This window comes from Blennius ocellaris (assembly GCF_963422515.1).
Source record: "Blennius ocellaris genome assembly, chromosome: 14".
NCBI lineage: Eukaryota > Metazoa > Chordata > Actinopteri > Blenniiformes > Blenniidae > Blennius > Blennius ocellaris.
Window position 1 is genome coordinate 10,141,155 of NC_137663.1, and position 24,902 is coordinate 10,166,056.

At 44.0% G+C, this 24,902-nt stretch overlaps 3 protein-coding genes across 3 annotated transcripts in view; 2 read left to right on the top strand and 1 right to left on the bottom strand.

Annotated features, from left to right (window-relative positions):
* Positions 1 to 4,962: 4,962 nt before the first annotated feature.
* Positions 4,963 to 14,182, top strand: shroom1 (shroom family member 1; the record flags this gene model as incomplete). The annotated part of the gene is made up of 8 exons (XM_080508850.1): positions 4,963 to 7,688; positions 7,783 to 7,969; positions 8,199 to 8,251; positions 9,048 to 9,695; positions 9,816 to 10,409; positions 11,004 to 11,112; positions 11,406 to 11,678; positions 13,736 to 14,182. 8 exons carry the CDS (start codon positions 4,963 to 4,965, stop codon positions 13,988 to 13,990), a joined length of 4,845 nt encoding a protein of 1,614 aa, XP_080364976.1. The 3' UTR covers positions 13,991 to 14,182.
* Positions 14,183 to 20,211: 6,029 nt separating this feature from the next.
* sowahaa (sosondowah ankyrin repeat domain family member Aa) lies at positions 20,212 to 21,612 on the bottom strand (the record flags this gene model as incomplete). The annotated part of the gene is made up of 1 exon (XM_080508950.1): positions 20,212 to 21,612. One exon carries the CDS (start codon positions 21,610 to 21,612, stop codon positions 20,212 to 20,214), a length of 1,401 nt encoding a protein of 466 aa, XP_080365076.1.
* A 2,587-nt stretch (positions 21,613 to 24,199) lies between these two features.
* septin8a (septin 8a) overlaps positions 24,200 to 24,902 on the top strand; it is a 29,077-nt gene continuing 28,374 nt past the window's right edge. The window contains exon 1 of the mRNA XM_080508878.1: positions 24,200 to 24,336. Coding sequence (XP_080365004.1) covers positions 24,307 to 24,336 — 30 coding nt within the window. The 5' untranslated portion in view covers positions 24,200 to 24,306. The remainder of the gene's footprint in view (positions 24,337 to 24,902) is intronic.

The following is a 24,902-nucleotide window of genomic DNA, read 5'->3' on the forward strand; positions in this document are numbered from 1 at the left end:
GACAATACCTGGCCCTGGGCTCATTTTGTTCACGTTACATTTCATTAAATGGCACATACATTTGTAAGGCTGTCCAATGCGATTCATTTCATGCAATTTGGCGTTCTTGTCAAGTTATGTTCCTTTTTCATACTTAAAAAAAACAAACAAACAAACCAAAAAAACAACCTTTATACACATTGTGGCGTGAAATCCAATTTAAACTTTTGTTTCTGTACTGATTGAGGACACAGCCAATCTGTTTAACTCTTTAATCAGAGGTCTGGAGGTCCGTCAAGCCATCATCATCTTTATCAGTGGACTTAGCCAGGGCCAGAGCGGCCGGATAACAAGCTTAATGGGTTTGGCTTGGCCACTCGGTTTGGCCGGCTACCACGCCATCCGTCACTGTAACCCCCTAAATGTGCCGCTTCCTCTGTTTCCCTCTCTTGCCTCGGTCTTCTCTGTTAATAAAATTACCAGCATCTTTTCACCGTCCTGTCCTCCCAGCCTCAATCCGTCTGCTTCTTGGAGGCCTGGTGGTTCAGTCTCGTGGCTGCATTGTGAAGGTCATGCCGGACCGCATAATCTCCAATGTAAGACAAAAAAAAAAAAATCTGAAAGAATTCAACACCCCTCCCCACCATTCCATGTTCAAATCCTCCCTCTCAAGATCAGCCTCCCCTCGTGTCTAGTTTAGTCGGTTTTATGATCCCAAACTCAAGGAAATATGTCCTGCCCTGACACTTTGCCCAATCCACATTAAGTTAGGTTGTTTTTTTTTTTTTAAACACACGGTCTTTAAATTCTTGCCTCTCTTAAGGCTTACTCTCCTCCTCCAGCCACCATGATATAGTACTTAGCTCAGTCGCCGGGCAGAAAGTGATCACAAGCTTTTCCTTGTTTACACATCACCTCAACATTTAAGTCTGACCCCTGCCAAGGGAGTTTTCTGGTGATCACGTGCTGCAATTACTTGACCGTTCTGCCATCTTGGGTCAGCCATCAGCTTTCAAAATAAGAGAGGCTTTTATATACCATTTTGTATCAAGCATATCCCTCAAAGAAATATCCCTCTGAATGAACAATCAATATGCACTCAGTTCATTTTCATCACTGAATAAATGAAAGAAAACCAAACCATTGATTTGAACCTTTTCAACGCTGCAGATGCAATAAACATACATTCAAGCACATACAATCAACGTGCACGGAGGATTTGTCCACTTCGGGTGACGCTATGCCAACTGTAAGGAAAACTCTGCCCGTGACTCGTGCTGCCAGTCTCAATAGAAAACAATAGTGCACACAATGAGGGTCAGTGTCTGACAGGGCAGTCCTGAAAGTTGTTGTCATTATTGAGTCTGAGTTTGTAACTAATGGGAGAGCCCATTGTGTACGTGTACTGTTGTCTCCGGCATTTCTAAATCTCAGCAATGTCTTTGTGTGTAGCACTTATTTGCCTCGTGTGATTCAATAGTTGTTGTGGTTTTTAATTTTGAACACAATAAATTTGCCAATGCAAAATATTTTTGCTTACTTAGTTGACTTTTGCGTCTGTAGTACTTTGCGATTTTAATGTTTTGTGGTCCAGTAGTAAACATGGAGCTTTCAACCTACATAAGGCAAGCCAGAAAATGAAGTTGATGGAGGGAGATAACGAGTCTTTGTGACAGTTTTTTTTTCTTTCCTTTCTTGGGGGTTGTGGCATGGATGGGGTTGAGGGTGGGAGGTCACCCATACACCCGCCCACCCCACCACTCGCACCCCCCTCCCTCCTTCTTCCTTGGCTAGTCTCCATGTGCCGGGCTCAAGGCCTTGGGAATGAATGGCGCCCGAGCTCTGCTCCGTCTTTGAAGCTAGCCAGGAATGCGAGGCCTCTTTTCTTTTTTTTCTTTTTTTCCTCCTCTCTCTCTGTTGTTCAGGCAGCCGGCAGCGCAAGCAGCTATCTGCAGCAGTGAAATATTCCCTCCGCTGCGCTCATTGTGCACCGGAGAGCCGGACGTCATCGGCTGACCAATCAGTGGCTCCCGCAAGGCAGCCTCGGGTCTCGGTGGGGGGAGAGGGGACCCACTAGAAGTCTTCCCTCTAATATCTAGCTCTCCTGGTTACTTGGTCTGATCCCTCTTTAGGAGAACGATGTTCTGAATGAGAAACAAGAAGGAAATCATTCATCTAATCCTCTATTTAATTTTTTTTTAATGTTTTGTTTTTTTATGACAAAACTCCCCAAAAACCTTTTCAGATGGAAATCAGGAAAGTCAGTGACTTAGATTCAAAGTTTGGGTGAGTGTTTCCTGTTTTCTTTCTCTCCAATGATGCCATGATAGGTCTGAAAGTTTTCAAGCCGGTGTGCAAGTAGCTGATCCCCGTTTGCCGAGAGACTGTTGATCCACCGCTCCAACTTGTGCGCAGCTTTTCCTGCTGTCATTGTTCAGCTCTCTCGTCTCTTGTTGTTGTTGTTTGCGTGTGAGAGTATTTGTCTGGGCCGGTCACCCTCTGCCTCACCCCCCACCCCCTAACCCCCCCCCCCTTCTCTCCTCTCTGTACATTTTGTCACTGCCTGTCCCCTCCATCACTTCCACTTGAGCGCTCCCCTGTTTGGGAGCCTCTCTCTGTTTCGCAGAGGGAAGAGGAGGGCTGGAAACACACACACACACACACACACACACACACACACACACACACACACACACACACACACACACACACACACACACACCGCAGATCAGAAGGCCCTTCATAAACACATGGAAACCCCCTTAAAAGTGTAGTTTGGAAGGCTCCTGGGAGGCGGTTTTTGTGTATATGCTAAACGACCACCTAGGATCATCTTTGATGCAAGTTTTATAGGCTCAGCTGAACAAAGTTTGTAGCACTGGGGCAATTATTGCACATCATTACTGATTCTAATAGAGCTTTTAGCGTTCCAATCCAAGTGGAACTATAGTTGTTTTGTAGGCTGAATATTTCGAACATAAAGAGCAAAACAAAATGACGTGATTAAGTGCGTGAAAAAAGGTTCCTTTAGTTTCCATCAGTAGAGAAGGGCATCTGTGATACTGCCATGTCATTGTTGATTTACTGGTTGACTTGTCTTTGTTTTATTGGCAACATTTGCCTTTGTGTGTGCATGACAGGTATGCAGCTTCAAACTTGATGACAAAGTCAAAGGAAGGCATGCAGGTTAAGGGAGAGTCCACTCATTAGAAGCTACTGGAAACCAGTTATTAAATCAAACACAGCTTGGATAATGACCGATTATTCCACTCGTGTAAGTTAAAAGGTTTCTGTCCATTCTTTTAGAGTTGAAGATAAAAACCTTCAGGAAGACTCATTTAGTTTTCAGGTATTTAATGGTACAAGCTGATAATAGGACTGTGTTTAACTGACTTCTCATAACCAGAAGATGGGACTCCAGGTAAATGCATGAGTTGGGCAGCACATTCAGGTTATTTATTCAGTTCAAACCATGTGATCGGCGAGCTGCTGGACTTTGATACCTGTAGTTTATTGTGGCACAGTTTTCTCACTGACAGAACCTCATAATTGAAAGGTTGTTTAAATGAAGCACTGCACAGTGCACATATATAACAGCATTCACACATGAATATACAGTTGAGTGGATCTTTGGCAAATTATTCTCATACTTTGTGTTCTTTAATGGAAACAGCAGCTTTTGAAATGCTTCATTTCAGATTATGACGCATAACATCTATTATTGTATCACTTCTCAGACTGGTGAGCTCGATCGTGATATTCCTGTGTGGTATTTATAGGAATGTCACACTGATTTTGATTGAATATTTTTAATCAAAGGATAGCACATTGGCTCTTATAATTGAAGTGAACGCTAACACATTTAAACATCTCACATAAAAGACACAAAAATGTGGGTTCACTGCTTTACATGCCGCATTGCTCCTGAATACATCCGTCACATGACTAATCCTCTGATATTTCTCTCCTTCCATATGGAATTCCTGACATTTTTTCATGTGGGTGCCGCAACGTGCGCCGCCAACCCCAAAGCCCCTAATTAGAGGCTTTATTGACGCAAAGCAGCAGGCAGACTCCTTCAACAGGTGGTTAACTGTACTGACCCAAAAAACCAAGTTGCCGTAAACCGTGATGTGAGCAATGAAACTAAGAAAATATAAAATTTAATATCAAGCTTTCATAATGTTTCCATATTTTCACTTTCAAAAATTGGAGGTGATGACATTTTGACTCGACACAAGTAGTCATTAGGCATACTTTAAATTCCTTTCCATCGAATCACATTTTTTTTAATCATTATATTTTGCAACAGCCTTATTGTGTCTTTTGATATGAAATGTTGTTATCATATATGCTTAAGTGTCCTTGAGCAAGACACTGAATGTCAACTTGCTCCTAATGGATGGATTGAGCTGCCTCCATTGGGTTTTTTTTTCTTTCTCTCCTGGTGACTTGCTGTTTTCAGGCACTTTTTAAGCAGACAGACTGTTGTGTGTTGTTGATTGAGAAATTTCTGACATCCACACAGTATTGATGAAGTGTAATGGTGTTTTACATTAAATTGGCACTATAGCAGTTTGTGCATCATCAAATTTGAAAATTTTCCAAGTTGGTTGCACAAACATGGTTTGTCACAATATAATGCAGCGTGATGTTTTTAGCAGCTATGCTTTGATAACATTTGATATTTGACCCATTTTCACATCTTGTTGTGCCTCGATTTCACTCAGTTTCATGTCAGTTTGTTAACCACCCTGTTTTGTGTTTTTTTTTCCTCCAGGATCAGACAATTTCAAGAGGAAGTGAATAAACAAAAACAAGTCAAGGAAATGACCTAATTCCCTTCAAGCTGGACAGGCAACCTGGTGCGAATGTGTTGGTGGTAAATCCCCATTTTCATTCGCAAGGAAGACGCATGCATCAGCGCACCAACAGGCAAAACACACTTACACACCCTGCCCTTCCCTTCCTGCCATTCGCCCCATGGATTCCTACAGCTTCCACTTTGAGAGAATGAGCAACGTGGACCTGCATCCTCTGAGTCTGCCTGTCAGCCGGCTTTCCCCAGCCAAGTCCAACAGCAGCATCGTCGACCAGTTTGCCCACCACCAGCACGGCAAAGGCGACTCTGCCTACAGCTCCTTTTCTGGTGGATCCACTGCCCCAGATTACCCATCGCCCTTTCTTCCAGACGACCTACAATCCAACTCCTTCAACCACTATGCCGATCTTAAGTATGTAAAGTCTATTTACCAGCCCGCTCAAGTTCTGCAGTCAGACTATAAGGCCATGGACCAGCTCTATCGCTCTGTTGAAGCTATCTCACAGCAATGTCAGAACAGCACCAACACTAATGTAAACCATCATAACCAAAATGGCAATGACAGTTTCCATTATAATAATAAATCACAGTTGAAACCAGAGGTGCATTTGGGGGGTTCGTCCCAGAGTGCTTACCCTCCTGTCCGTCCTCCCCCTGTTCCTACACGCTTGGATAGTTACATAGCCACTAAAAACCTGGAGAACAGCAGAGTCCAACACCATGGCAATGACTATCAGTCCCAGAAGCCACAGCCTCAACATCAACAACAACAACCCAGAAATCAAAACAGAATCCCTCCACAAGCCCATGGTGTAAATACCCCAAGACCAGAGAAAATCAACCCAGATACATTCAGGTCTTTAAGTTCAAACCCAGTCTACTCAGTTTGGAAAGGCTCTCAACAGCAGCAGCCACAGGCCCAACAGCCACCAAGCTACCGACCCCAATCCCATCCCCCCGATCAGACCGGGGTGCCATTGAACCCAGAATACCTTTCTATCTCGGATAAAAATGCAGCCACTGAACAGCAGAAGGCAACAAACATCCTAAGCCGATCACCTCCTCGAGACCCAAGCCAGCCTGAACCCTTGACACAGAAACAGAACTCGAGCAGTGGCGGATGCAATGGAGACCATCACAACAAATCTAGTGGCAGCAATCGCAATTTTGAAAGTCAGCGCAAAAGGGCACACTCGGCTCATGATTGGCTTGGTTCAGAGCCAGCGCGATCTTCCAGCCCTTTGAATGCTGGACAGAGTTTTATCAGCAGTAGCATTCAGCATAAGGGTCAGTTCTACTTTGTCACTGGAGTGTGTAAGCAGTCTGAATTTGGTATGAGGACACAATCTCTATCTGTGTGTGGGTCTGACTCTGGGAGAGAGATCCCATCTATGCTGGAGACACAACCGCCAAGAGAAAAAGAAAGATCTCACAGCACAATGGATAATTTGTTTAGACCTCTCCAAGCGAGTTCTCGCTCTTCCAGTGGCACAATCACACAGGAGAGGGAGACTTTCAATTCTTTTTCTCAGGGTAAGGACATAATCTCCAAATGCCAAGATCAGGAGAACCACAAACCATCTCTCTTCTTGACACAGTCTGCTCAAAGTTTTGATGCTCTGGAAGACCTTGACACCGTGCAGAATCGAGAAATTGGACGTCACACGCCCAACAATCCCATATTCTACTGTGGACCTGACAGGAACTGCCCGCCAACCATGCAAACAAATGATTTCACATCACTGATCAGCCAGGAACAGCCCAACCACCTGAACAGACAGGAGCAGATGAAAAGAGGGAAGCGGCAGCCCTTGGGGGATGTTGCAAGTGAGAGGATCAATAAAGAAACAACCCCACTCCTTTATCATCTCACTGGGGCCAGCAGGGCAGCATTACAGCCCAAGAAAGATCCCGATTTCAACATAAAAAGCAAAGATGCAGTCTTGAACAAAACAGACCAAGGAGATGTGGCAGTAAATAATAATGAGGTACCTCCACCATCTGAAAAAAGCAAGAGCGAAAAAGGTGAAGTGGCATGTAACACTCTCGATGACTCATTCAAAAAGTACTACAAGGAAAAGCTGAAGGATGCCCAGTCAAAAGTCCTAAGGGAGACGTCTTTTAAAAGGAGGGACCTGCAGCTGTCGTGGCCACACCGTGTCAGGCAAAAGCCAGTGCTCAGACCAACCGCCATTCACTGTTTTTCCTCATCACAGGACTCTGAGACCTCCACAGACACGCTCACTCCTTCTGTGGCCTCTGAGGAGACAGAGAAAGGCAGTATAAAAGAAGATGTGGAGTATCAGATGGAGACAGACAAAGAGACTGAGAAGGAAAATGCGAGGCAAGCAAATGTAGCCCAGCCCCAGGTGGCACGCATTGGAGGCAGGAAGCGACTGACTCAACAGCAGAAGAAGATGTGCTACTCTGAACCAGACAAACTCAACCACATTGGTGGTGCCCCCAATCATTCAGCATGTCGCTCCTTTGGTAACGAAAGTGAAAACTCGTTCGCGGGCGAGTATGAGGACGACGAGCATGTGCAACAGGGAGAACAGGGACTTGTCGCAGCACGAAGGAAGATGTTTGAGACAAGAGGTCGAGCTATGTCTGCCTCAAGTGGCTCAAAGACAAACCTGAAGCATTTGCAGCACAAGGCCTTGATGGAATACATGGAGCGTAAGACTGGACAAAAGGTAGCAGAGGCCCAGCTGCCGACCCCTCAGTTGCCACCTCCACCCAGACAGAGGCACTCTCTCGGGGAGAAACCATTCGACTGGGGTCCGAGGCCCTCATCAGGGAATCAGGACAGCAAAAATATAAAGAAGAAACAGAATAGACCCCACTCTGCAGGCCGCATCCTTGATTCCTCCAACAGCTCTATGAGGTAATAAAGAAAAGAGAGAAGACTTGTTAGTTCTATATTTGTGTTGTGGATAAATAATTTTTTTCATGTTCTGCTATTATTTTTGTCAAACCAGGTATGCCCAGTTCTTCTCAGCCCAGTCTTGCTCTGGCCAGTACGTTGGCCAGCATAATCAGTCCAGATGGAGGGAAAGCCAAGGTCCATCTCAGGGAAAGTCGGCTTCAGTGGAGAGTCTTTTAGACCAGCCAGAACCACCCAGCCTCTTCAGGAACCGTTCCACATCCACACCACAAGCTCTTCAGGTAAACTGACACAAAATGACTGCGAGTAGTGACAACAACATTACCTTATAAATTGTGTTCTATTGCAAACTCCATATTGTTTTCTTCAATGTCTTGTTATTTTCCATTAAGAAAATGTTTAAGTAGACCGTCCCTGATGTATTGCATTAAAAAAGTCTGCATAAAGAAAACTATGCCGACAGATTGAAATGTAAACGGCCATGCATTTGTTTTTTTTCTGGCTCTCTAGGCACATGCTTATGAGGAGGATGCATTACCCGTTAATACTATGGAGACCTGGAGGTATGTAACCTGCACTGCAGACAAATTGGGACATTTTCATTGGTTTTAGGTCAGGAGAGTATTAGGTCAGTGAGGTGTGCGCCGACTGTGGCACAGACTGTAAATCTTAACTTGATTCATTGTGGCACAGGAAAGTCAACACCCACCTGCTCCAGCAAACCCACATTCCGTTCAAAAGATTTACACTTTGACTGTATTGGAAGAATTATAGCCTGAACCATTTTCAGGGAGTTAGCCTATTTCCCAAAGCTATGATGAACCGAGATGTACTTTGTCAGTCTTGTATTACGAATTACAAAAGTCATTTGCTTTCAAATAGCAGTGATAGAGTACAAAATGGAAAACACAGGGTGAATAACCAGCACAACCTATCTCAAAATGGCAGCAAAATGAATGAACAATTGGATAAATAAAAGGAATGAGACAAATTAAAGGTTAGAGTTTATAACTATGGTCCATCTAATGAATGAATATCTATCAGGTCACTCTTTCACTTCCAGAGTTTGATCCATGGTAAGGTATTATTAAATACTGTTGTGATTATTATGGGAAATGTTTACTTATCCCTTCCCTCCAACCACTTCTAGGTCTTGTGAAATAATCTGACATAACCACATTGTGTCATGTACCTGTATTCGTCACATTTCTGTCATATAGAAGAATGTTTTTTTGGCCTCTTAGGAATAGGTGTGTCAGTGCTGCATTGTGTTTTAGAGCCAGGCTCTTCGTAATCCTGATTTACAGTACATAGTGCGTGGCTTCTACCACACATTTGATGACTGAATTTTGTTTTCAGCCTCCAGAAGCATCCGTCCGAGGAAATCTCTGTCAAGCAGGCGTCTGAGGGCCAACAGCTGATCCGGGTTGCACAGAGAGGGAAGTCCATGGAAGAGCTGGGGGCCACAAAGTTAACAAAACTGTCGGCGCTGAGTAAAAGCTCTGAGCAGCTGGATCAGCTGTGGAGGCATTCGACTGGTCCGGGAGGACAAAACAGAGATAAGAGGAGTGTTTCATTCTTTGCTGAAGTCAGAGAAGCCCAGGGGCTGGAAAAAGAGAAGGAGAAACAGACTGCATCAGCGGTAATTGGAAAAGAAGCAGAGGTGGAAGGCCAGAAGAATACTCAGGGACAGACCCAATACCAAACCCAGAGAAAATCCCTGCTGAAGCAGAGCTCTGAGGGACCAGGGCAGGATGTGGGAGCAGCAACAAAGAACTCGAGCAGATCCACCTCTCCAGCATCCAGTTCTGCATCCCGAACCCGGGGTCACTCGACACCTTCTGGATCTCATAGCCCTGATGAATCGAGGTCCAGCAGGCCTCAAAGTGAGTTTTCCTCTGACTCACCTTCCCACAGAAGTGCGGAGATCAGTGAGAGGGAAATGAAATCCACCTCACCCTCTCCAACACAGACACAGCTTCCTTGTGAAAGCAGACCTAACTCCAGGTAAGCAAAGACCTAATGTCAAGGTAGAGCTTTCTGCTGTTAAAATGTTACCACCGTTCTGACATAAAACAGACCCCTATCCTTATAACTCATAGCTGTAATTTATTTTATTTCCAACAGAACCAAGTCTTGTCCTTCTGTGACTGGATCAGAAAAAGAGCAGTCGGTGGATGAACCGAGCTGTGACGCCCAACCACCAGATTCAAACCATGAAGTGTCTCTGAGCTGCGGTGTCACCACAGACCCTTCCCTATGGATTCTCCCGCCAGAGGAGGACATCAAAGAGGACGGCCTGACTTTAACGCTGACAGACGACGTTTTTGATGAGTCGACCGGCTCCATCTCTTCAAAGCAGACAAGCGAAACCTCTGTGTCCCCCTGCGTGTCCGTCTCTGATGCAGACGTCAGTCAGCAAGTGGAAGAGGACGACGGTCCACAACTGGAAGACGAGACGCTGAGCGACAACCAGGAGCTGGAGGAGAGGGGGACCCCAGAGGGAGAGACGGAGACTGTGCAGAGGCCTGTTGAGAGACCTCAGTGGGCGGAGCTTGTAGAAACTGTTGTCCTCGCTGACCAATCATTGGCGAGAGTCCTCTACCCGCTGGCCAATCGTAAGACGGCGCTGATGCTGATGGAGCAGCTCCTTTCAGAGGACACTCTGCTGATGGAGGAGCACTACAAGAAGAAACAGGAGCAGCAGAAAGTTTCAGAAAGGTAATTTATTATCCAAGAACTAACATTTCATCGTGAAACCCCGAGAACTAGTACACATGCTGAGGCGATGTTCCACTCCTGGAAAGAACAAATATGTGCAAGTATTTGTAAAATGATATAAACTGGTGTGGGACCACTGATATTACATCCTTCTGCACGCATTTTCCCCCCTCTGCATCTGTTTAATAGATCTAGAAACAAAGAGTAACTATTTCCCTCACGCCTGTAAAACTATTTTAAGCAGCAGACGGAGTAATTAGGTTTCTTAGTTTAATATGTTTCCATGAAACTGGATACTCGTCTCTAAAGGCCAAAGCAATGAGCTCCACCAGTGCTGTGTTACCTTTTGTTGCATCACATAGCCAGACACACCTGGCTATTTGCTTACTGCTGTACTCGCACTCAAGTTTCTACTCGTGTAAGCACTCTTACATCAAGAGTGCGACACTGTGGCCTTGCTCAGTGTTATTCAATTCTACAACTCTGACAGCCAGTTTTGAATATAAACATATTGCATAACACATACAGCCTGATTAATTCCTGAATCAACACACTTAACCCCGTAATATAAACGTGTTGGGGTTTTTTTTGTAGCACTGAAGTGGTGGAAGGGGCTGAAGTCTGCCCGTGTCCCTCTGCTTCCGACAGCCAGAACTCTGACATCACAGACCTGCAGAGAAAAGCCGACATCGCTGCGAAGAAGGTAATTATCCCTTGCAAAAGTTCTTTATAGTTTTTGTTGGCCTAAATATAGGAATCTACTGCTAATTCCACTTTATCTTATAAACACAACAAAGATAAACTTTTATCAGGAACACTTTAAAACAGACGTGGCCTAAACATAGCTAATTTACACCCAATATTATGATTTTCTGTTAAAAAAAAACAAAAAACCTTGATTTATGATTATTACCACCTGGAAGCCTTAAATGGATTTAAATTAGAGAGGGGTTAGTTGTGTCTTTCATCACATAATGTCCTGTCTGCATCTCACAGCATTTGTTAGTGTCGTACATCGAGGAGCGTCTGCGTTCGTTCGAAGAGACCCGCGGTGCCCTCCAGGTCGATGTTCAGGAGAACGCGGCCCGCGGACAGGCGCTGGAGGTGCTGGTCGGCCAGCACTGTCTACCTGTGGAGCTGGAAAGGTACAACCTGTTCATAGCGGACCTGGAGAGGGTGGTCAGCCTGCTGCTGTGTCTCTCGGCTCGGCTGGCCAGGGTGCAGAATGCCCTGAGCACCGTGGATCAGAACACTGATGCTGAGGAGAAGGTGAGGAACCGAAGGCGTCTAGAAATCATGTTTACGATTTGGATTTGTGAAGGATCACGTATTAGATCCTCAGCTTTTGCAACAACAGTCTGATTTCCAGAGTGAGTTTTATCTATTGAGGCTGTTGTTCTTTTGGGAGGGAATAGAAGATATCATCAGTTACTATCAAGGGTCGTTTCTTGTGCGTCACTTGTTAGAAACATTTCAATATTTGTCGTAAAAATCATCTTCTCACCGCTTAGTCCACATGAGGTGCAGTTGTCATGAAGCTCCAAACTTAACGGCCCAATACAGTGAGAACGAGCTTCAAGTTTTTGATTTGTCTCTATCAGCTGGATATTCATTATTTTATATCACATATATCATATGGAATCAATCAAGAGTGCTTGTTAAATCTGCACCAAAACAGATTTGGATGTTGGCTCACACTGTTGGAGATGTACAGCCCACATGATTGGCTTATGGAAATTACAGTCCAATCTGGTATTTCAACTACAAATAAAACTATTTTTTATGAAGCTTTCAGAACTAATAAAAACATCTGCGGACATAATAATGCTGTCTTTGGTTGCTCTTGTAAAAAACAAAAACAAATGCAGAAGTATATATCTATATTTTAGCTTAAAAAGTCAACTAATTAGTTTAATTTGGCCCTGATTAGCTGGACTGCACCGTATGCACTCTGTTACCCAGTGAATCATGACTCATCCCCGCTCCGGCCTCATCCTCTCGCTACAGTTTACACATGCGCGCTAATGCATGACAGCAGGAGCATACTGTCAGCGAGTGCTGCAGGGCCAGCACCCATGTCATGCAGCCCGATGGAGCTTCATGATTCACCGCAGTTAATTTAAAGCTCCGGGTGAAAGCGCGAGCACGAGTGTTGGACACGCACGCCGACTCCCATGCCCTCAGCCACACTCTCGCTCTGTTTGCTCGAGAACGGCAAACATGCCACTTGGGAGAAGCTGAAGTGCGACGCCGCCGGAGTCAAGGTTTCTCTCCTTGTGGAATCCCAAAAATGTGGCTGGGCTTATCAGTGTTTAATACGCAATTTGTGAGCTTATCTGTGTTCAAGTAAAATCGTTAATCACACACTTGAGCACGAGTTATGTTAACATTGGGCTGCACCTGTTTCTGACCGGCGCAGAAACCTGGAGTTTGCATTGCTTTCTATGTGTCATCAATGTGATGTGAGCTCAGTACGTTTTGAGCTTTTTTTGCGCCTCCCTGCTTGAATTAATGTTTGCATGGATGCATTTTTTTTTTTCATTCAACCCTTGTAAAGAGGGCCTGTCACCCGGTCCATGTGTAAAAGTGTGGTTGCTGCACACCGAGGGATCGTTACAGGCTCATTTGTTTTCTTGCCGTTATCAGCAACATTGGTATTTACACTGACTCACCGAAACTCCAGCCCAGTTTCGATGACATTTGTATCTACCCTGCCCTCTGTTGACACAAGGAAACACTGCACCTGCCATCCTGTGGCCGATTGAAACAGGAGAATCTAATTTGCACAGCTCTCCATTACATCGCAGTGTGGCATCATCTTTCAATTAACCGTTTACTGGACACGCACTCAAATATCCTTAAATTGAAAATCATAATTCTAAGATGCTGTTGAAGGATATTCCTAAACTCCCAACACATGAAGTGAAGTATACCGATTCAGAGTGGTATTAAACTTAGAAAAATAACTACCGGTAATGTTTAAGTTTCCAGTCTTGATGGAATTATAAAAATCGCCTATACATGATAGAACCTCATCATAAAATGTGTTATATACCCCCAAAAAAGTACATCAACTCTCGACTGTCATTTGCAGGAGTTTTCAGGTACAGATGAAGCTGATGTGCATGACTGTGCTGCCTGAACTGTACTTATTTGCTCACAGTTTACCCAGTCAGCATGGATGTGATACTTTATGAAGTATCAAAGTAGTAAATCGTGTTAGTATTTCAACACCAGATCTGATATATAGTATCTCTATCTGTGTCTTTTTCCCGTATCGGGTGGAATTAATCTTTTTTTGGCTCATGCTCTCCGTCTCCGCGCAGCAATCTCTGGACAGTCGCCACCGTCTGCTGTGCAAACAGAGGGAGGACGCCAAAGATCTGAAGGATAACCTGGACCGCAGAGAGAACCTGGTCTCCACCTTCCTGTCCCGCCAGCTGTCCGCCGAGCAGCTGCAGGACTACCGGCGCTTCGTGCAGACCAAGGCCTCGCTGCTCATCCGGCAGAAGGACCTGGAGGAGAAGCAGAGGCTGGGAGAGGAGCAGCTGGAGGCTCTTTCTAACAGCCTCAAACTGTGAGAGCGCTCCGAAACAAGAGTTCTGGATTTCACTTTACTCCACCTGCCCCGAAACAAAGACGGTTTGTCCAGAGAGACACGCTGAGAGTATTTTTGGCTGTCCTTTCAGGCTCTGTTTGGAAGATAAGAGGTATCGCTGATCTCTCCAACCTTTTGCAACCCCGTCGCGACGCTCTTTTGTCCTCCTGAAAGAGTTTGCCTGGGCGGCATCATTTTGGCCCCGCTCTCCTCTCACGAGTATAGACGGTACACGAGGTGAGCGTGAAGTGAAGCCCTCACTCAGAGACTCTCATCAACTCTCCGCCCAGACTGTGAAGGACTTTCTTCACTCGCTGTTCTGCGTGCCTTCATGTCGTCGTTGCTGTTAAACGTCTTTTTGTGTTTGTTTGTTTTTTTTCCATCTGAGCTGCTGTGCAGAATCTTTGTGTGTCCCTCCTCCTTTGCGAATCAGAAACTGTCCTTCACTTTTCACCGAGACAATAGTCCTACAGCCCCAGATCTGCACCTCTGGAAACCTTCGATAAGCTTTAAGATTGTATTTGGACTGTGAGGTGGCTTCAGTGAAGTAGAGTAGCCTGAGAGAGTGTGGTGTACCGTTTATTATCAGAAGCATGTAAAATAGTTGTTGTAGGTTTGTTTGTTTTGTAATGTTTGAATTTTTTAAATGTGTTTCAAATTAAGGCACTAAAAACCAAAAAAAAAAAGGTGAAATGAAAAAAAGCACTTTGTAAAGATACATTAAAATGCACATTTCTTCAAATGCGATTCAGACAGATTTCAAATGAACGCCTTACTCCATCCATCGAAACTAAACATACAATTCCCAATAGGAATGTTGAAAGAAAAAAAAACGTTTTCTCCAAAAGGTACACCCAACCGCACAAATACTTCTTTCCCAGCTGATTTCATACCGAATGTTAAGTCTCTGGAGCAGCTCCTCATACGGAGGCGCTAAACCTCGTGAAAGCAGATTATAAGTAAGCAACAATTATATCACGGAGTATTTCCCCTCATTTGTCCCCTTGTTTGCAAAAGTGACACGTGATACTTGAAATGCCTTTCTTTTTTTTTTTTTCTTTTTTTTAATTTAAAAGAGGAAAGTCCACAAATCTTCACTTCAGGAGTCTTAATCTATCCTTCTCTCCTCTACCTCCACACTGCAACTCCCCTTTTAGGATTTATTTAAATTCACACCCTCAATCAAGTAACTCCCGCGTGAATTACCTTGCAAACTACATTTGTGTCTCCATTTTAATATTTGTCTTTAGTTTTTATTCATTTGTTTGTACTGAGCAGAGAGTGTCACTGTATGTGCGCGCAGAATCATGAATGTCTTAAATTTAGCCGACGAAGAGGATGAGTTGTTGAAGGACAGGACCCCTCTTGGTGTTTTTGCTGTGTTCGCTCTTAAACTAAAAGATCTAAATGAGGAAAAATGTCCAGAAAGGAAAAACAAACCAACAAACAAAAAAAAAAAAAAACAGTTGTGTGAATGCATTGTTTGTGGTGTATGTAATATTTATGACTTTCAAAGTGTGGGATCAGCTTCCACTTGGAGTTTCTAACTATACGTAAAGATGTTTAATTAGCAGGAGAGAAGAAAAAAAAGACCGCCTCCACTTTTTATTGCCTTTTGATTCCAACAGCGTCTAAGAATTACTACTTAATGTGAAACAAAGCGTGATCCCACACTTTGAAAAACCTCTGATTTATGCAACAGTGAGCACACGGAGGCAGAGCACTGAGCAGCCTCCACATCAGAATAATAATTAAAAAAAATTATAAAATACAGGAATGACTCAAGAAGAAAGCAGATAACCTGGAACTAATAGCAGCAGCAGGTTGTCCTCGGATACCAACACAACTCGCTTTCCTTCCTGTTTTTGTGCTCCACACTTTCTCGTTCCTCCAGAGATTTACTCCTTCGCCCGTTTTCAGTTGGCTAAACAAACGTATGCTTGTTTTGGCCTTTGTGCTGACGCAGGGCTGAGGAGTTGGAGGGACTCTCCTGTTGTTTCCCGCAGCCTGCTGGAATTCCTCAAGTATGCAAAAGACCAACATTGTGGAAAGCGAGAGGACTCCGGGGGGGGGAGAAAGTGAGGAAAGCGATCCCAGCGAAGGAGCCACACATGGATAAATACTCTATGTGTGGACACAAGCAAATATTTGAAGACTTCTAAGTCTTTTTTTTTTTTTTTTTCTTGTTTCTGTCTTTTAATCAAAGCAGTGTTTTGCCGGAGTCACAGAGAAAGAAGTCGTTTGTTTCTGACACTGGAAACGACACAGAGTTTGTGTTAAAACCAAGAAGGAAAGACATTTCAACGAGAGACATTTCTAAATCCACTTCTTCTGCTGTATTTCACACCTGTCGTTCTCTTGTTGTTTTGTGCCTGTTTGGAGTTTTATATTCCATGACGTTTGTTATATTGTGAATAAATTAAGCCTCCCCCTCTTCTTCTGCTGCACTGGCTTTCTTTATTTTCATCTCACCTTCACATACTCAAACTATACATAAGGTTCTGCTTGATGTTGCAATATTGAAGCTCTGAGAAAACTTCAGATTTGACATTTTTGCTCTCTTTTTTTGTTTTATATGTCAACATAATAACTTGTTACTGTCTGAGATTTGGTGCCTTTATTGAAATGGGACTTTCCAGGCTCAGTCTGTCCAATCAGAGCTCACCTCTGCCCTCTGCAGGCAAATCAACATCCTGCAGCAGCAGACCTGTCCAATGTTGATTGCAGTTGCTGTTCCTGAAAAACATTACATTTTCCGATGGTTTTTTTTTTTTTTTATCAAGCAACTCTTTTAAAAGTCAACTCAAATCTTATTTGTTATTTACTCGTGCCATGTTTGTAAGGACCAATTATTGGTGGGGTGAGCAGCAGTATGTGCAATGAAAATGTGCCAAATCTAATCTCTGCCCATGATGGAACATCTGTTCTTCGCTGTAGACCCTCGATGATTAAAGTCTGGAGGAACGCAACACATTGACGATCAAGCGGGAAATAAGAGCCTCTGTGGCGTGTGGAAGAACCGAGCACAAATGGCCTTGCTTTATGTGTGTAGTTAACATTTCACTGCTCAAAGAGCGCATTCCTCGGGTAGTGCTGATGCAGCTTGTTATTTCGTCAAACTGAGGGCATGTCGACCCAAAATTGGCTGCAGGTAGAAAGACTTTGATGAATACCTCACACTACCTCACTTAAAAAAAAAAAAACCAAAAAACTCAAACTATGCCTTTAATGACATGTTTGGATTTTATTTGTTGTGTATGCATACTCCTCTCATATCTGTTTTTTTTTGCCTCTGTTGTCTAATTTGTTTCAATTCCAAGTTGAACTGTGACAACAAAAGCCTATTAAACCACACAAAGTTTGAAAACAAAAAAAAAAAGTACATTAAATCTTGTGGAAGAGGAAACACCAGGAAGCTTCTCTTTGTCATTATAGCCCCGCTGAAGCAGCAGAGACATTAAACACACCTTGAGGAATTCTAAATCGGTGATAAGTGTGTCAGACAGTAAGTGCGTGGTATTTAGAAGCAGCAGTATCACAAAGGCAAAGTCACTGAACATACCGCAGACGGCAAAGGGGAGGGGATGAGAAAAACCCCCTGTATCACTGTGGTTCCATTGTTTTGATTGTTTTACTGCAGCTTTGCTCAAATGTAGCACATTTAACACATTTCTTCCAATAATGGCTTACAATGACAAAACATTCCAGACCTCCTTCATCATGCTCAGTGTTCACTTTATTCGGGCACACCTGCTCTCCTCCAAAATCTACTTTTATGGTGCCTATAAATATCGTTTTTCACAGAGGTATTTGTTCAGTTACATGTTTGGACTTTGAGGACGTAGTCACGAGAAGTAAAAAATAATAAATGTCACTGTGTTGCCTCAAACAAATAGCCAAACGGTGTTTATATTGACTATATTTCCAGTTTGTGGTTGTTTCTGTTTATGGCGACACAGAGTCTGAAATACATAAATATGATGGATGTTAGCTATTAAACTGTAGAGGTCAGCCATGGGTCACTAATGCAGGGACATTTTGAAAGGGATGTCAAGGGTCAACTTGCAACTGGGATTAAAAGCGTCATAGTATAATTTGTGGGGGAAGAGTGTGATTAAAATCACACATGTTGGATGGTTTAAAGCTTTATGTCTCGTATTTCAGTGGATTTCCAGAAAATGTGATAAGTGCAATACTTTCCTACAATGTAATGGAGTTATAGACAAAAAAGTTTGCTCACACGATGTTTCTCCTGCCACTCCAATGAGCCCTGTGATTTAATCAGACTTTTAAAGTATAAATCATGTGACCTCATGAGTCAGAGGGGTGCTTTTCTCAGGAAAAACAGATTCATTCATGTTCCAGGCACGTCATGCATTGTCATCATTTACAGATTGCAAAAATCACAAGAAGCATTTGTTCCAACATGTCATACAACTTGTTGTACATTTTTAGTAATTGTCATTAACTGAACATGATTATTATGGACGAATGATGAAGTTTTCAGATAAGGTCATGCTCATTATTACAGCTCACTCCGTGCCGAATGAAAGAAACAGTCTGTTCTTAAAAAGAGCAATTTAATACCTAATTTGTCATATGGAGTAATATTTGATTTACATATAAGGCAATGTTACATGTGCTGCTTATGCTCGCGTGAATGATTCTCCTACTTTTCTTCTGCTCCTGACCTTTCTCCTTCCAGCGGCAGAAAGGAACATTTTGCTGAGTTGAAACCCAGCGGCGAGCAGATGAAACATCATCCTGACGCAGAGACAATGCACGCCGCCGGGAAAGTGACATCACAGACGAGAAGACTTGAGGACAACAAAAGAGCAGCTGACCACAGGAGACACTTTCTGCATGCTGCTTTTTTTTCTTTCTTTCCCTCATAAGTGAGCATGCTCTTGATAAGTCGACTTTTGCATCTTGTCCCACAGGCTCGGCACTTGAACCGGAGATATTCTCACAGTGCTAACCACTACTCCACCGTGTGGCCCAGTTAGAGACCTCTGTCGGGTGAATAATGGCAAAAACAGGTTGCTAATAAGGTGTCGAACTCAGGTGGAAGTATGCATATAGCCATTATTCTGCTGCTACTCAGACTGAGGTCATTAAAAACTACACACTTGCACGCCCAGTCAGCTGCTCATCTGTCTGAACCACAGCTGTCTCAACAAGCCAGGCGATGGATCCAAGCCAACTTTTGCAGAGGTTGTGGCAAGTACCGGGGGGGGCTTTTAATGATTTATGGAGCACCTGCACAGACACACCTTATTGAATGACATGCCCTCATCAGTTAATACTGATCAGCTATTCAGTAATATCCAAAGGCTGTTTGCTCCTCACTGTTCAATAATTTATCTTTCACTTAAGAGGTGTGAGGACTTTAAATTGGCCTCAGAGGCAAAATCATTTCAGATTTTCTTTTTGAGATGAATGAATTTGCTTATCGCTGGAGGTTTGAGTCAGTCAAAAGTCAAGATTTCCTAATATTTCAGTCTGCACATGCCCTCAATGACTGCTATTATTCACGTCTTACTCACATGGGAAAGTCTCAATTAATTATTAACAAAATAACTTCCTCTTGCGTAAACATTTTGTCTGTATTTGCTCTTTTGTTATGAAGTAAAAAAAACACAGCAGGGAATCTATGAAAGGTGCATTCAAACATGAGCAAAATAGTTTATGTTGAATGGTGTTTTTAATCTTTTTTACATCGGATACAGTCTGTTTGAAATCACTGGAAAATTAAATATAATTTACAGGGAAAATCAGCATACATTAAAAAAAAAATAAACCCCTCCATTTTACTGAGGGGAGTGTGTATGTTTGTTGAAGATTTAAATAAACATGTGATATTATTCATGATTAACAGCATGGAAATGTATCATAATACAATATTGCCATAAAAAGCCGAGGGTGTGTGAGAGAGAGGAAACTGAGGCAGCGATGCCTTCAGGGGACCTGTAATAAAGACAACTCACTTGAACTGTCGTGGCTTGTCCGAGTCAGAGTGAATCAGACGACACCAGACGTTGTTTTAAAGTCCTGATGGAGTCTTTGTATGTACAGGGTCGGTAAAAAAGAAAAACATCTTGCACTACCGAGATGACTAATTTCATTACACAAACAAACAAACAAAAAAAAACCCAGATCTCTGTGTTTATTTTATCTCCTAAATATGGTAAATTTTTTGCTGCTTCACTGTTCCTTCGGGCTCCACATGAAAGCGTCCGAGACAAGTCTGTGTCTGTCGCCGCGGTCCCTCTGGTCCTCGCCAGGGTCTTCACTCAGGGAGTAAAAGCCGGGCCTCTGCTTGTGCTTCTTCTTGTGGCCCGGGACATGTGGCTGAAACAGACGGCTGATTGAGTGCAGGCCCTTGGAGAAATCCGGGAAGAGTTCCAGCTCGTCCCTCTCTGGCACCGGCGTGTCCTGGTTCTGCTGGGCCCGGGGACCACCGAGTATCTCCCTCACGCTCTCCGAAGTGTCTTCGTGCAGATAGTGGAAGGCCCTCTTCCCACAGTTGTCCCTGACGCCGACGTTGGCGCCAAACTCGTTCACCAGCATGGCCATGATGTACTGCTGGCCGTGCAACGCGGCGATGTGCAAAGGAGTGTAACCGCCGTGTGTTTTCGTGTTGACGTCAATGTCCACCCCGCCCTCTTTGGACAGGTCGACGATCTTCACCAGCATGTCGCTGTTGCCGTACTTGGCGGCCCAGTGCAGAGCGGTGAAGCCTGACATGAAGTCCCTCTTCTCGGCCAGCTGGCTGTCTCGGAGCAGCAGGCCGTAAACCTGGCTCCAGTGGCCGGCGGCACACTTCACCAGCCACTCGTGCTCCGACTGCTCCAGGGGAACCGAGGAGGGGAGGCGCACATCTCTGGCGTCCTCCGGTGCCTTGGCGCTCTTCACTGACCTTTTAAGCTGAGGCGAGCTGACGCCGTCGGCCATCTCTGGGGCAAAGGACGAGACTTTCCTCTGCCTCGGACCCTCAGGAGTCTCGTCTGGGTCCACTTTCAGTTTGTGGATCTGGACTGTAGTTGCACTGGGGGGCGCCCTCAGAGGCAGACCGTAGGGTTTGCTCTGGTTGGCGGTCTGCCGATGCCTAATTAAGCCCTTGTCCACATTTGGGGCCACTTCAAAGCTTAACATCTTCTTCACACTGCCAGATGTGTATTTGCTCCTCTGCAGCGCCTGCTCGAAAGGAGAAAGTGACTCTGCAGGGTTCTCGCCATCACTCCCCTCTTGATCTGCTTGGGACTGCCCCCCTCCAGAGTCCCCACAGCTTCCGGTCCCTTCAGCACGCACAGGTAGGCGCTGGTGCTCACCTGTCAGCGCGCCCTCAGCACTTTCAGTCGTTGCCTGTTCACTTTCAAGCAAATGCCGGTAGGTTTTTTTCAGCACCACGTACCGGACACCGTCCTCCTCCGTGACGAAAGCCAGGTTGTTGACGAAGGTCTTGAAAAGCTCGCGGTTGCGCACCTTCTCTGCGGGGTCGACGGAGTCCACTGCGCCCCTGAACCTGTCCACCAGCTCGGACTTCTTCACCCTGCCGCCCTCCGACAACAGCAGAGACAGGACGGACTGCTGCGTCAAAACCATGGCTGAGAATAACTCTGGATTAGAAGGTGACCAAAAAAAAAAAAAAAACAACAACAAAAAACCCGAATCCTACAGCCCGGCTATGTCCTGTGAATTATGAGCAGCTCCACCTTTGTTCTGATGACGGAGACTCACCTGGACGCGCAGCGCGCGCCCCTCCCACCTGGAGCCGTTTCCGGAGGAGAGTACACACGTGGTTCTGATTTGAATAAAATATGCAAAAACGTATGTGACACAGAAGAAGAACTGACTGTGCAAACGACACAATAATCAAACAGATAAACCTTTTTCATGCTATAAACACATTTGAATGTGCGTGTTTCCATTCAGCTTACACGTTATATAACTTTTGTTATTTGGTCACAGGTCTCATGCCACTAATTCCTATCTTGTTGGAAAACCTGTTTAGTTTCATTTTTATTTCCCCACAAGGTCCTCATTGTATCTCGTCTTAAAAAAACAAACAAACAAACAAACAAACAAAAAAACTTAGTTTCAGAAAGGCTTTAGTTTCAAATGTTCAGCGTTTTAGGTTCAACAGGAAACATACATTTAACATAGAATATACTGTATAACCACTGAAAATCTATTGACAGGAGCAGAACAAAGCCAGTCCTTTAAATGGGGTAAAGTTTACTGAGTACTTCTGTCTTATAACGCAATGTGAGATTGCTATAAAAGGACACGAAATCTGTCTCGCCACATGACATAGACACAAGAATGTAAACTGGTGTAATGTCACCTGCACCTAAATTATGTTTACAGTGTGATCAAGCATAGTACCATAATCTATGTTGAATGGATCAGACAGGTGCACTTAATTCACAAACTAAACCAGATGCATTTGTAGTCATTCGTGAAATTTAAAGCCAACGTTTTGTGGTTTTCTCATAATTTCCTCAAATTTTAGTTTGCTCGAATGAACAGCAGAGGTTTATGGGTATGACCCATACACAGCTCTGCTATTCCTCCCACAAATGCATATTCCTTCAAAACATTTAACCCTTAAAGAAAACAACAACCAGATGCAGTTTATTGCCTAAAAGCACTGTTATTGATTACAAAACACACATTTTCTTGGTATTTGTGCTTACATTATTAGGCCTGCATAATGTGTTATTATAGTAGTACTAAGCAATCTTAATATGCATACCAATCATATGTGTTAAAAGTCATACTTATAATTTGTTGAAACACAAATATCCATTCATGAATACAAGGGTGGTATAAGAATTTGATATACACATCTAGGTTATTAAGAGTTTCATGTGTCTGAATTGGTCTTACTGTATTAATGAGGCATATTGGAAATGTTTTACATGTTTTATGATGTTATGTGATGGCTAAAAAGGCTGTTATCTGGTTCTGTTCTTCCATACAAATGAAATCTGGATCTTGAATAGTGCATTGTGGTCTGTAGATTAAAGGGCAAATATAATAAACGAAACAGTAAGAGTTTATGACGTTATTAAGTCATATAATAGGCAAATAAAGTCATGCATTTATATTGTCTTGCTTTCTATGTGTCTTGGAAGTGTGACAATATCTGCACCAACACACTTAAAAAAACTTTATTTAACTTTATTATCTCTGTAATTTGAGCAGTTGTCAAGAGCAAAACAACTACAAAGGCAACGTTATTATGTTTAAATGTGCAGAGCTTTTGCCGGTTCTTACAATTGAGGCGCATTGATGCTCTTACGTCACGGGACGGTGTGCTCACTGATTGGCTGATCCAACATCCTAGTAAAATCAATCTCTGACCTCATTAACCAATTTAAATATTAATGCGATTTTGTGAGGTGTTTTATCATCCTCCACGACTCGCAGACACACACATATCTGCCGTCCCTTCCTCTCCTCGTCGCTTCGTGGAGCCGCTCGCGCCTGTTCTGGCTTGCAGCGAGCGAAACATGACATTCCTGGACTGAATGGGAGTTTCTTATAAATGTGGCCATATTGGCAGGGATCTGTCGCCGTAAGAGATGAAGAAGTAACGTCAAGATCATTCACGCCCCTCCCTTGAGCGTACGTGCCAGTGTTATCCGTTATACATTTAACGTTTTATACAAACGTTAAACGTTTTGGCACGTTGATAAAATGCACCACTTTGTGTGTTTATGTTTAACTCTACATGATGGATGAAATGACGAGCTATTGTGAAAAGGAAGTATTTATTACTCTTGTAATCGGCATGGTCGTACGCATGCGCATATCGAGGCGGAATCTGTTAACGAATAAATAATCAGTGTTCTATTTTGCCGATGACCAGAGTGAGAACCATTGCTATTTTGAGACAGCGAGGAAGTTTGTGACACTCTTAAAAGGGTCACACTCAAGGCTGAAACTCGAAAAAGTTGCGATTTTATTTTATCTTTTTTCCGTGTGGGTGTGCGGGTTAGGTTATGAACGAAGTGGTAGCGAAGGGGAGTAAATCATCTTGGCTCATGACGGGTGGCCTCCCTTCCGCTACTCAGCGGCTCTCCTCCTCCGCCTTTACGCCCTCCCCCCCCGCCCCCCACCAACCCCCCACCCACCGACTCTCTCTCTCTCTTTCTCTCTTTTCTCTCCACCTCTCTCTGCCCGCCTCACTAGTTTTCCGGCAGGCTCGCACGGAGAGACGAGGGCTGCTGCTCCCTTTCGCCTCCGCTCAGTCAGCTCCGGCGCACACACCGACTCCATACATTCCGCACCATGGCTGCCACGGACGTTGATGTGTTTTCGGTAAGCAAGAAAAAAAAAACTGTCACGGTGCACCTTTTTTTTTTTTTCCTCTTTAGTAATTATTGCAAATGCTGAGTAAATAGTGTGTGTGTGTGTGTGTGTGAGGGTGGAAGGGAGGGGGGGCGGGCGGGGGGGCATGGAGCTAAGCCTCCCCCGCTTTTGAAGCCTGCACGGTGGGGCTCAGCCGAGATGGTGGAAGTGATTTCTGTCACGGTGACTTTATTATATTCCCGTTAAACGCGGTCGGTTCTCCGTCCACGCGCGTTAACGCCTCGCCACTGAATCCTGCGTTTGTTTTGTCGTTTTGCCGTTGTCGTTTCACCGTCCGCCTCGGTGGACATATGGGTGTTAGCGTACGTCTCCATTAAAGTGTTTACAGTTGAAAGTAGAAGTAGCCACACAGCACGTTTATGGGAGATCGTATCAATATCACGCCGGACTGATTAAAATAATAATAATAATAATTATGTTAGCTTGAGATAAAAGTGTGTCCTCTCAGTGAAACGTCTCTCCCACTTTCCTGAGTCATAATCTTGTATTTACAGCCAGAGAGCGAGCCAGCTTTA